The 12,017-nt window shown below is 46.5% G+C and overlaps 1 protein-coding gene across 3 annotated transcripts in view; it reads right to left on the bottom strand.

Annotated features, from left to right (window-relative positions):
• RECQL5 (RecQ like helicase 5) overlaps positions 1-12,017 on the bottom strand; it is a 1,190,108-nt gene that overhangs the window by 261,452 nt on the left and 916,639 nt on the right. For all 3 annotated transcript variants that reach the window (XM_069654764.1, XM_069654765.1, XM_069654766.1), the window contains one exon: positions 3,631-3,701. In XM_069654764.1, coding sequence (XP_069510865.1) covers positions 3,631-3,701 — 71 coding nt within the window. The remainder of the gene's footprint in view (positions 1-3,630; positions 3,702-12,017) is intronic.

The following is a 12,017-nucleotide window of genomic DNA, read 5'->3' as shown; positions in this document are numbered from 1 at the left end:
ACCAATGTGAACATGGCCCTTTGTCCCCAGAGGAGGCACGGAAGAAGAAGTGGTTGATTCCATCTTCACCGACACACAAAGCCATTGAGAAGATTGTTTTCGACAAAACTCTATCAAGAGATTTGAGAGGACTGACAGAATTCTGTCACACAGGAGATTTGGAGGTGTTCCACAATATGTGCCTAAAGTACAGGCCAAAGCGCTTGCATTTTAGCTTTCGGGGCATGAAACATCGCACTCTACTAGCGGTCTTGGCCCATAACAGCAATGTCGGACGTGAACAATCTAGGACTAGGGGTAAAGTAAGGATGCCTCGCTACACTAAGGTGTTTTCAAAACGAAGTAAGCAATGGGTGATCAAACCAGTCTATGATGAAATGCAGTTCGACTTTGTGAAAGGCCTTATTGTTGCTGTGTTAGAGAAGCACAGATATGGAATTTTGGACGTTTCTGTGCAGAGCAGTGATCCATTGCCACCAAACATTGCGACTGTGCCATGCCCACCCGAAGCACAGCTGATTGTGAAGTACAAATCCCGGTTTAAATAATTGCAATACGATTGTCTTTTTGTAAATAAATGTTATTGTACAGTGTACCTGTAACCCTAACCCCTACCTTCACCATCATGGGTGGCGAACAAGCTGGGTGTCATCTTTGGATTCTCTCTATTCACCTCATATATGTGTATGTATATATTTTTCTCATGTCTCATCTCATGTAAATGTAAATGCTGCGCACTGTTAACGGAGTGGAGGCTTGCGTATTGCAAATAATAAAACAAACAAACAATAAATCTCACTTTTAACTCAACTCCTGTGGTACTTTATACTTTCCCTGACCTTCCGCCAAAAATTAAATGTCTCAATTTGGGCTGCAAAGCTCGCAGACAACGGGGACAAAATTGGGGCACTTAGAACGCGCCAGCCAAGCGGCCCGTGGCATTTGGGAGAGAAGCCAGTTCGCATTTGCACATTGAGGCGCACTACATAGACGGATTCTAAACTTCAAGTTCTCACAGATGCCTATACTACGTGATGTTGCAAATAAAGAATGCGAAGGACAGCGCCCAGATGAGGCCCACAAGTCGCACTGGAAGTATAAGGGTCTATTGTTTTTTGACTTTGAGACAGGGACCATGCCGAAAGAACATTTGAAGGGAGTGCGCAATAACGTAAGAGACGATAAGGCAGAAAATTCAGAAACTAGACCGAGTTTCAGTTTTAGGTCAGTATACGAAAAATCATTGTCAAGAGCACGGTCCGTTTTACAGACTGCATTACGAAGAGACACAATGGAAATTTCAAATATAATGTAAGTAAATCTTTACACGCTTTTATACCGGAATGAAGATTTAATGAATGGATGCATGAATAAATGAATGAATGAAGAGCTAGGAAAAGCAAGTAAAACTGTTCGTAGTGGGCACATGGGCATGCAGGTCCACTGGTCTCACCGATCTCGGTCCTTGGCCCAGCCACTTTTCCCTGCACTACGGGACTGTCTCTGTATCCTTCAGCCACTTCTCCCGGCATTTACCTTGCACTTGCCACCAGCTGGCCCTATTATTTAATTTGTATTCAACTAACCATGTACAGCCCTTCCCCATGCGCGATCAGAAAGACACCTGGCCTAGTAGGATCGTTGTCTGTCTGCCCTTGTTCCCCACCTGCCTCGTCACGCCTAGAAACACTTGAGTATAGGCGCGTTACAAATGCCATATCATATATCATATCATTCCTCACGCATGTAGACTAACTGTCGTTTATCATTGTGTGTTGGCCTCGATTTATCTCGTTACTTTTCGCATTGATTTTAGAGACAAACATACTCCATTGAACTATCCTTGCAAGCAAATAGTTTCTGATCGGCCGTAAAAAATAAAATGAGTAATATTAATGAAGTTCGGCTAGCAAGACTAATTATCATTTTTTTGTTTTCATAACAGGTATTTGATCCCTTTCTGCCACTGCCCCCTGTTTGAGACACCGGCGGATGGATTCTTCAGCAGACACCTGCAGCTTCGTGTCAACAACTGGAGCACGATCACCATATTATGGGACGATCGCCAGGGGCCCACATGCCCTTACGCTGTATAGTGGCTAGAAGCAACATATCAACCTTTAGGCTGGACTAGTGCCTAGTTGATGGAACAGCCTTGCGGTTCACCGTGCTTCCAAAGTGATTCTTTTTACGAAAATGAACACCCTGTGTACCATAAAGGAACAGTACGTGACTCAAGATGAAACGGAACAGTTATTGCGGATACAGATAAAAGAAAATAAATGGCTTCCGGAGTTCATATGTCAATTGCTGAATATTCTCTAAACATTTAATGTCAAATAAATGTACTTTACCAAATGTACCGTGTTGCTGTTTCATTTTAAAGTACAGTTTCATATTCCGAATTGTGGCGCGCTGTGTTGTGAGTTGATCTGTGTTGGTTTCTGGGTGATGTGCGGAGTCGCGCAGAAGACGACTGGGCGCGTTTGCCTACGCAGCACAGTAACGTCACGGGGAGAGGCGGGGAATATGAATGTTTTGATAATGTCAGGCTCAGGGGCGGGGGAATTGATTTAGTGCCGCAAAAGCATGTCAGCCAGGGCAATCGGGGAAAAGATAGGATTATCAGAAAATGGCGGCTCCCTGGTGCTTGTTTTCGCGTGCGTTCAATGGACAAAAACTCAGGTAAGGACCATAGGAAAGTTTTCTAAAATCGAGCCAATTAGGCTTAAAAAAACATGGCCGACCCGTAGGGACAATAAAAAATTTTACTAGACCATGCCATTAAGTCAAATCAAAAGGCAATAAAGATTATTCACTTGCAATGTATCCCAACCAAAGAATTCTAGTAGAGTCTGATTACCTGAAATCTCTTATAATGGGCTACCTTGAAACGTTTCATAGCTGCATAAAGTCAAGAATGTAGGTACCTTTCTCATTTTGAGATTCAAAAGAGATCAAGAAATCATGTTCTCAAAGGCATGAACACTGGCTGCCCATTGAGGTCTGGGTTAAATGTAAATGCATATAATTTGTGAACAAGTGCTTGAATGCTTATGCCTGCCACCCTAGTTCCAAAATGTCAAAATATGTCCCAAACACACCAATATGGCTTGCCAACTGCAGTCTTGTGGCAGAGTTCAATTCTAGCACCTCCACATCCCTAACAAAAGGAGGCTGGCCCTAAGGTATGGAGCTCACTTACAGAATCCACTGCCTGGCAAGCAGTCAGTCCAAAGCAGGCTGTTATATAATAATAATAACATTAATAATGTAGTTCTTATATAGAGATACACACCCATGGGTTTCAGAGCGCTCAAATAACAGAAGACATCATTATCCCACAGAGTGGTACTCATTTTATCGACCTCAGAAGGATGAAAGGCTGAGTTGACCCTGCCAGGATTCAAACTTGCCACAGCAGGCTGCACACAGATCTCAGGGGGGAGTGCTTACCTAGCTGTGCTATCTGACCAACATATCCCACCACTTTTCTGGGACAGTGCTCAAAGTTGAAGGTGCACCTTTGAAAATTATTAAGGTCCATAGAGTGCCCTATGCATGTGCAATGATTAATTTTACATTCATGGCAGGGCCATCTCTCATTTCCACCAAGCTAGGCAACTTTACCTGCATGACGCTGCCTCCAAGGCGTTGTTTTTAAGGGCGTCTTCCAGCATCCTTAGGCAATGCTCCCGGGCCTGCAATATACAAAACAGTCAGGAAACCAGTAGCACACACCCTTAACTCATTGATGGCCCATAATGTCGTCTCATCCTAAGCACACCACCAACCTCTCACTCACTGTTCCTTTATACTTAGATCTGAGATAGCCAAAACAAATTCAAGAGAATGCCATCTGTGCATTCTGCTATTCTCCCTCACATCGCCCCTCACAAATTGCCAACTGCTGTCAGTATTTCTTTTCATCTCCTCGTCTGTAGGTACTCTCTCATTACATATCCAACAATTCTTCATCTTGGTGCCTCAGCTAAGCCTGACCCCAATGGGAAGGATTTACACTTGGCCAACACTTGTTTGGAGTATACACTAAACTGGCCTGCCAGTCTTATGCCATCATGGACAATTTAAGGATTTGCTTGATGGCCTCCAATCACTCACTCCTCTTTATGGTCTGTGTATAAAAGACAAATCAGTTGTCAGACAAACACAAGGCTGCCCATGTACAATCATGTCCCAGTTCCCAGCCAACAGTAAGCTTTTCCCACTTCTTGATAAGGGTGTATCACTCTTTGTTCGAAATCAATTCCATTTGCCTTGCATATTTCCAGCTATTCCCCATAAGGGATGGGACTTGAAGGCAAGGCAGAATCGTTTGGCACAAATGATTCGGTTGAGGGCCTACAGTGCAGACCCAACAGTGCGCTGAAGTATGGGGAAAACCTCAGCCGAACATGACCTTATTCTTGGTTTGTTTTCTGAATGAATAATAGCACCACTATTAGGACTGGATAAAAAGGAAAATGTAAAAAGCCAGTATTTTGGGTGCAAGGTTCAAATGAGGTTGCTCAAGCGCATTAACCTGAACTGGTGACAAAATGGCAGGGATTGCCAGTTTAGCTGAGAAGACAAAATACCAACGCATTGACAAGGAAGTTTGCTTTTATAGCTTGCTTTTACATAACTATCACAGACTGAGTAATCCACATGTCAAATACTTTAAGGGCTTCTTCAGAGCAACCCAAAAACAAAATACAGGCTTTGTGTCAAGTGGAGTGACTGGCTGTCCAAGGGTAGAGTAACAGCCTCACTGCTATTGAGGGTCCTGGAGCAGGTAGATTCCAAGTCTAGGAAAACGGCCAGTGGGCTGCATGATATACAGCCTCTAAAAGAGGTTTCTCAAGGTCCAGAACCTAACATAGCAATAGAAGACGGTTGCCTGTATGGTGACGAGAAGTAAGTGGAGGGGAGGGAGGCTCACAAGGAATAGGCAGTTATGCCAACATGGAGACATGTGGCAGTAGTGCCCCAGCCAGTGCCAACACCCCACTGTTCATCAAATACTGCAGGAGGCTGTCAGCCTTGCCGAGAAATTGAGCCGGAATCATGAAGATCTCCCACCAGACAAGTGATATGAATGTGTCCTGGAAATTCAGCCCAACCACAGCAAACACAGCTTGCTGTGAGAGGCACAGAGACCGGTGATTACAGAGGATGCAATGGCTATCGTTTTGTGGAGTCAATATAGCTTATTTTGAGTGGTGCCACCCTGCCATTAACATTTACATTTTGGCCACAAGTCCACCTGGGAATTCAGACTCTTCTAGATCTCACCTTCATAAATGTCCTGCCGGGTAAAAGTTTAAATTCTGCCAAGTAAAAAAAAAACAACTAGTGATTAAGTCAATTTGGGAATGATTGACCATTTGTTGCTGAATTATTTCTATGATGCCTTGTTGATAACAGGCATGCAATACCGGTAGGAGACTATTGCTGAGGGGAGCGGAGGGGGGGGAGAGGGGATATGCCTATATAAGTTTGCATAAGTAGTGTTGGTTGTTTTTTTGCTCTCAGTGATTACAAGAGAGCTCTAAAGACCACCACTGCTTCTGAGTCGACTGTGCTGAATGGTGGTCTGGAGGGGAGAGTTGGGCAATGCCAACCGATTTATCAAAGAGAAATTGATGGCTATTTGCGTGAGAAAGAGCTTTGGGTAAGTAGAGTGGTTACTCTTACTCATTGCTACGCCTGGCCGGCATCATGATATGAAATTATGTTTTATTTGTATTGTGTTCATACACAAGTGATTCAGAGCACGGTGAGGCAAGGGAGAGGAACAAGGGAAGACAAAACAACGATCTTACTAGGCCAAGTGACAGTGAGAATGCGCAAATGCAGGGGAGAGGGTAGGGGGGGCTGGGGTGCAAGGGAGAGGGAAGAAATGGAAAGTGCTGAGCAAGGGATAAAACAATACAAATAGGTAGCAAGGCGGCAAGTGCAGGTTTTGAGTGCAGACAGGGGGTGTCTGGTAAGTGCAGGTAAGGGGAGTGTAGGGTAACGGATACAGGTACAGACACAAGTTCAAGGGTTGCCAGGAGCAGTGCGTGTGAGTGGCTGGGCGGGCATGGACCTGGGCCCAAATTTAAGAGGATAGACCAGGTGCACTGTGCCAAAGCAGACAGATCAGCAGGGGAGTGGGAGAGCAAAGGCAAAAGCAAAGAGGAAGGGTCTTGAAGTGCTTTCGGAACCGGAGATGGTTCTCAAGTTTCAGAGTGGCAGGGAGGCTGTTCCAGAGGGAGGCGCACGCAGAGGAAAGAGATCTACCACCAACTCGTTGCTTGGAGAAGCAACTGACCCTGAGGGAGTCGGAGGTGGAGGAGCAAAGAGCTCGAATAGTAAGGTATTTACGGAGGGAACGTTGAAGGTATTTTGGACCTAGGCCCGTGAAAGCCCTGTGGACAATGCAAAGGGTCATGAATTTAATCCTTGCAGCCACTGGGAGCCAATGAAGAGATTTCAGGGCCGGAGAGATACGATCCCTGGGCTTGATGCAAAGGACAAGTCTCGCAGTCCTGTTCTGGATGAGTTGCAGAGGGCAGAGAGTAGAAACAGGTAGATTTAGAAAGAGGCTGTTGTAGTAGTCCAGCCTGGAGAGAACCAGGCCTATAGAGGCAGTAAGCTTCTGGGGGAAGGAAAGGAAGAATACCTTTGAGGAGGTGCAGTTGGTAATTTGACTTCTTAGAGACTTCAGAAATGTGAGGAGAAAAGGAGAGTATGTAGTCGAAGATGACCCTGGGGTTCTTAGCATCACAGGTGGGTGCAGGACGAGGGCCAATGGAGACCAGCCAGAGAGTGACAGGAAAGGAGGGTGCAGGTGTTCCGATGAGAAGAATCTCTGTTTTACTGGCATTAAGGTAGAGATCATTGGCGGCACATCACTCCTGGATAGCAGAAAGGCAGTCAGAGATGAGAGAAGGAGAAGAGGTGGCAGAGGAAAGCCTGAAAACGAGCTTAGTGTCATCCGCATAGCACTGAAAGTTGGAGCAGAGAGCGGCAATGTGGTGGGCAAGGATTGTCAGGTATTGGTTGAAAAGCCAGGGAGAGAGGTTAGACCCCTGGGGAACACTGCAGGTAGAAAGTGAGATAGAGGAAAGGAAGGACCGAAGTTGGACCTGTGAGGGTATATCGGAGAGGAAAGAGGTCAGCCAAGCCAGGGCCTGACCAGTGATACCAGGGTTATCACAGAGATGGTTGAGCAGGGTGGCATGGTTGACCGTATCAAAGGCAGAAGAGAGATCGAGTAGCATGAGGACAGAAGCGATGTTAGAGTCAAGGATGTAGAGCAGGTCTTCACAGATGTTCAGGAGAGCAGTTTCTGTGCTTCTGGCAGCTCTAAAACCAGACTGATGGTCATGGAGACAACCAACGGTGTCAGTGTGAAGATTAAGCTGGGAGATGACCAGCTTTTCCAGCAGTTTACCCGGAAAAGGAATGATGGAGATCGGGCGACAATTAGCTGGGCATGAGGGGTCAGCTGTGGGTTTCTTCAGAAGAGGGTGCACAAGGGAGTGCTTCAAGGGGGAGGGGAAAGCTCTGGAGGCGAAGGAGTGGTTGCAGAAGTCAGCCAGAGCAGGAGCGAGGGTGTCAATGTGGTCCTTGAAGGTTTTTGAACAGGGAAGAACCTGTTTTGACAAGACTTTCATAGATAGGACTTTTCTATAAACTTAGTATGGGAAGAAAAGAGGAAAGAAAGAGAAAAAGGGGGGAGGTGGCTGCAGGAGGGTCAGAATGTGCAGCGACAGAAGGGGGAAGAAGTGGAGAGGAAGAGAGGGTGGACAGGATGGCCTGGGCTTTTTAGATGAAGTGAGAGGCAAGGGCATTGCAGCGGGCCTGGGAGGCAGCAGGGTTGGCCAGCTCCTTGCAGATTTTCAAAAAAGTTTGGTTGAGTTGTTAGATGCCGCAGAGAGGCACAGGCTTGATTGTGAGCTCTCTTATTGGTTTGGATTAGGAGCTGGTATTGCCTTTGGAGAAGGCGTCAGGCCAGTTTGTCAGAGGATGCACAGGAAGCACGCCATTTCCTCTCGGCGCCCCTACACTTGCGTTTATGGGTAGCTAGGTCAGAATCGCACCAAGAGTTGTACTTGGCTTTGGGCTTCAAGAAGATCCTGACAGGTTCAAGAACATCAAGAGTATCTGAGATAGAGTAGAGCGTGGAAAGGGCTGTGTTTGGGTGAGAGTCGGCAAGAGGATGGGGAGAGAAAGTGACAGCGAAATCCTCAACTGACACGTGCTTCATGGGTCGGATGACCGAGAAGGTAGGTGGCAGTGTTGGCTTGGCCTGAGGGGTAGAGAGGGAGAGATGGGAGGAGAGGAGGGAGTGATCACTCCAGAAGTGAGGAGTGGTCAGAGGGATGGAGAGGGGGATGTTGGAGATCAAAACATCAAGCGTGTGTCCTGTAGAGTGAGGTGGGCCAGAGGGGAGAATAGAAAGAGAGAGAGTCACAGAGGTTATGAAAGAGTACAGAGGAGGAGCAGGGACTATCCAGATGGATGTTGAGGTATCCAAGAGGTAGGAGTTCAGTGGTCGCTGGCAAGAGGGGGGAGGAGGAGTGGTCCGCCCACTCAGAGAGGAAGGATGTGATCTGACCAGGTGGCCGATAGATAGTAGCCACAGTAAGAGGGTGGCCAGGAGAGCGAGAAAGCCTACAGACAAGGCATTTGAAAGAGGGGTAGGTCTGCATAGGAATGACAGAAGCAGGAATCCACTCGGGGAAGATCAGGGCTACTCCCCCTCCGTACAGGGTGGATCTGGGTGCGGAGAGGATCTTATAGTCATCAAGGATGAGCGTGTCAAAGCTTGTGACAGAGTTGGCAGTGAACCATGTCTCAGTGAGACCGAGGACATCAAGGTCAAGTTCTTCCAAGAGGCGACAGATGTAAGAGGAGTGTTTGACGGCTGAGCAAGAGTGTAATGTGGAAAAGGTTGCCATCCTTGAAGGACTTCCAGGGGTTTGGGGGCCCAAATCATAGGTATGCCCTGCGGAGGTGCAGAAGGAGCCTGAGGGGTGGCAGGAGAGGAAGGAGGAGACAAGGTAGCCAAGGGGAGGGCCAAGGGGGGAGGCAAGGAAGCCAGGGAAGGGAGAGAGGGAGCAGCAGGATATGATAGGAAGTTGATGAGGCATGGAAAGCACCTGTCAAAGAGGAGGAGGTTTGCCTGAGGGCCTTGGACCAAGACAGTGCCATTCAGGAAGGCCAGGAGGGCCTCCCAACTGGTGCCACCATTATGGGAAAGGAGGAGAAAGGAGAGAGCACAGAGACCATATGAAGAACCATTGGTCTGGCGAGGGAATGACAAAGAAGATGTCAATGAGGGTCTGTCTGGAGGAAGCGCTGGTATAGGTGTCAGCGATAGGGAGACCAGGGTTAGAGACCAAAATGTCCTTTTTGAACATCTTCCTGCCCAACTTAGTGAGAAGGGAAGGATAGTTGATGGAGAAGCAGTTAGAGAAGATAGGAGAAACAGAGAGCGCCATGGGTGAAGTAGAGAGAGAGGGGAAAGCAGAGGGGTTAGGAGCAGGAAGCACAATGCAGTCACTGGGCTAAACCAAGTTCAAGAGAGAAAAGCAAGCAGTACAACGGCACAGGCATAGCCAAATTTAAAATTGCAGTAGCAGTCAAAAACACTGCTAGATTCAAAATTGCAGTAGCAGTCAAAAACACAGCTAGATTCAAAATTGCAGTAGCAGTCAAAAACACAGCTAGAATCAAAATTGCAGTAGCAGCAGGTGTAAATCACAGGCTGTAAGCGTGGGATGGCGAGTGGGGCGAAGACAGGGTTAGGAGACTGAAGGGTTGGAGGAGACTAACCCATTGCTGTGGTGGGGAAATGTCACCGTAGCTCAGGGTCCACAGAAATGTGTGGGTGAGGCATCATGAGTGCCTCCCTGAGGGGGTGCAGAATGTACTCTCACAGCCAACCAGCAGCGGACAGACAGCAGACAGGGGCCTTAAGAAGTGGGCCTTTAGTGAGGGGGCAGCTAAAGCTTTGCAGTCCCAAGTTGGTTGAGGTATAGCTCACAGTGGCCAATAGAAAGACAGGAGTATGCAAGAAAAGCATACCAGCAGCAACAAAAAGCCGGTGGCCATCTTCGAAATGCTGCAAGGTTGTTCTAGAAGACAGGCATGTGGAACCACAACCATATGTTGCATCAATACAACACGTTGGGCATAATAAGGAAATGGCACGATGACAAGCACTGTATTCCCAACAATCTGTCAGTGGTCCCGGAAATGTTAACTGACTGGCAGTACAACTAGAAGCATATATCCGCTTATGTCTCTGGCAGAGAGGGAATGACGTGGGTCCCCCTATGCATGTAATTCTTTAGTATGTGGTTGGGACTGTCCCATTTTTATAATGCTCTGACTACTCAATTGACTTCAAAGGATTTAGAATGCCAAAGCGGGGGATGGCTTGTAGCAATGAATAGAACAAACTAGCACTACAATGGCTCCTCAGCATTGCTTCATCAAAATAAGCATCCATTTTAGTGTTAAAAACCTGTGCAGGGAGCTTGCGTTGGGGGTGGGGAGGGAATCAGAGGAGGTACACCAAGGAGCAACTTGACTTTTCAAGTGCAACAACGCTACATAATTCCATGGATAATGCCTTCTGGAGCAGGGAGGTCAACAGCATTATGGCCCATGATGGAGGATTATGGTAAAGGTTTGTGAAGGAACGTCTAGTGCATATGGACGTTTTAGAAATAGTTTACAAGAGGAGTGTGTAGGAACATCTTGTCCCTATGCAAAATGGCATGTTTATCTTGATAGAAAGATCATTGTCACTCCCCCCTAATCCCTTTGGCTGACAGAATCACAAAAGTAAAAGTGGTCTTCCACTTTGCCAGTTTACTAATCTGGATTGCATGGGTTCCAAAGATATACGATTCAAAATTAAAAGGAAAATTATATTCCCAACCCGATTCATACCTCCAAAAGGGGGATTTGGAGGAGCCCAAAGAAAAACATACAGCTGCATTCTTTATCTGAATAAATACAGGTCCTAATGGCTGACTGTTAGTATCTGGAAACCTGGATATCAAACTTGGTGAAGCGATGAATGTGAGAATGTGTTTAGGGCAGCCCATAGAAAATGATCTGTCTCATATTTTTATATAATTACATCCAGTAGAACGGTTCCCGACAATCTGAATAATTTTTATTTTCTCGTTAGGCATCTCTAAATTTCAATAAAAAAAAATAGTCAGGCTCATCGTTTAAGGGGAGGGGTGCAATCCTATGTCCTGCTGCTAAAGTGAAGAAACGCAAGGAAATACCTCCATGGTGATTCAGGCACTCAATCTGTCACTATCCAACCTTCACAACAAGTTGGGAAAAGCCTACTCCTCCAGCAGTCCAGAATAGTAAACTGCTCCAATGATGCTGCATAAAGCAGCAATAGAATTTAGAATGCACAACCGCAGAACCAATATGGGCCCAGATACCTATTCTCCCATCTGTAACCGTGCGACAAAAAACAGTTGTCCAGTTGTAATGCCAAACAAACAAATATTAGAGCACTAGCATAAGCATAAGGAAATGGCCAGACGTTGCAAAGGAGGTGGAGTAACCTGGATAACCATGAAAATAATGCTCTCCTACTCTTTGTTCGTTAGGCTTTCCCCTCCTCCGAGTACCACTAACTGGTCATGAACAGATTTCACAGCAAAATAGTGATTGAGGGTGGCACAACATATGTCAAGAGATTTTCAAGCAAACAGGTTACACAACATTTCCTGGCTGAAAGAAGCCTTTCACATGGAGGAAACTTCAAGGTAACAGTCCTTGCGGAACACGTGGCGAGAGTAGCACGGATAGCTGTCTAACCTAACAGAAATCAGATATGGGCATGTTCTTTTGGAAAGCTCTAGATGCCACCTTGGTTCTGCATGTCCATGTAGTGTGTCTTGGGAATAGGAAGACCCTGCAGGGTGTATGCTTCACAGAATCCATCTACGGACGTGGAGGGTATCTGACACAGGGGTAAAGGCGGA

Source organism: Ambystoma mexicanum, chromosome 3q, assembly GCF_040938575.1.
Source record: "Ambystoma mexicanum isolate Mex_15411 chromosome 3q, UKY_AmexF1_1, whole genome shotgun sequence".
In the NCBI taxonomy this organism is placed as follows: domain Eukaryota; kingdom Metazoa; phylum Chordata; class Amphibia; order Caudata; family Ambystomatidae; genus Ambystoma; species Ambystoma mexicanum.
Note: the sequence above shows the minus strand (reverse complement) of the source record. Positions and strands in the feature narration are given on the sequence as shown.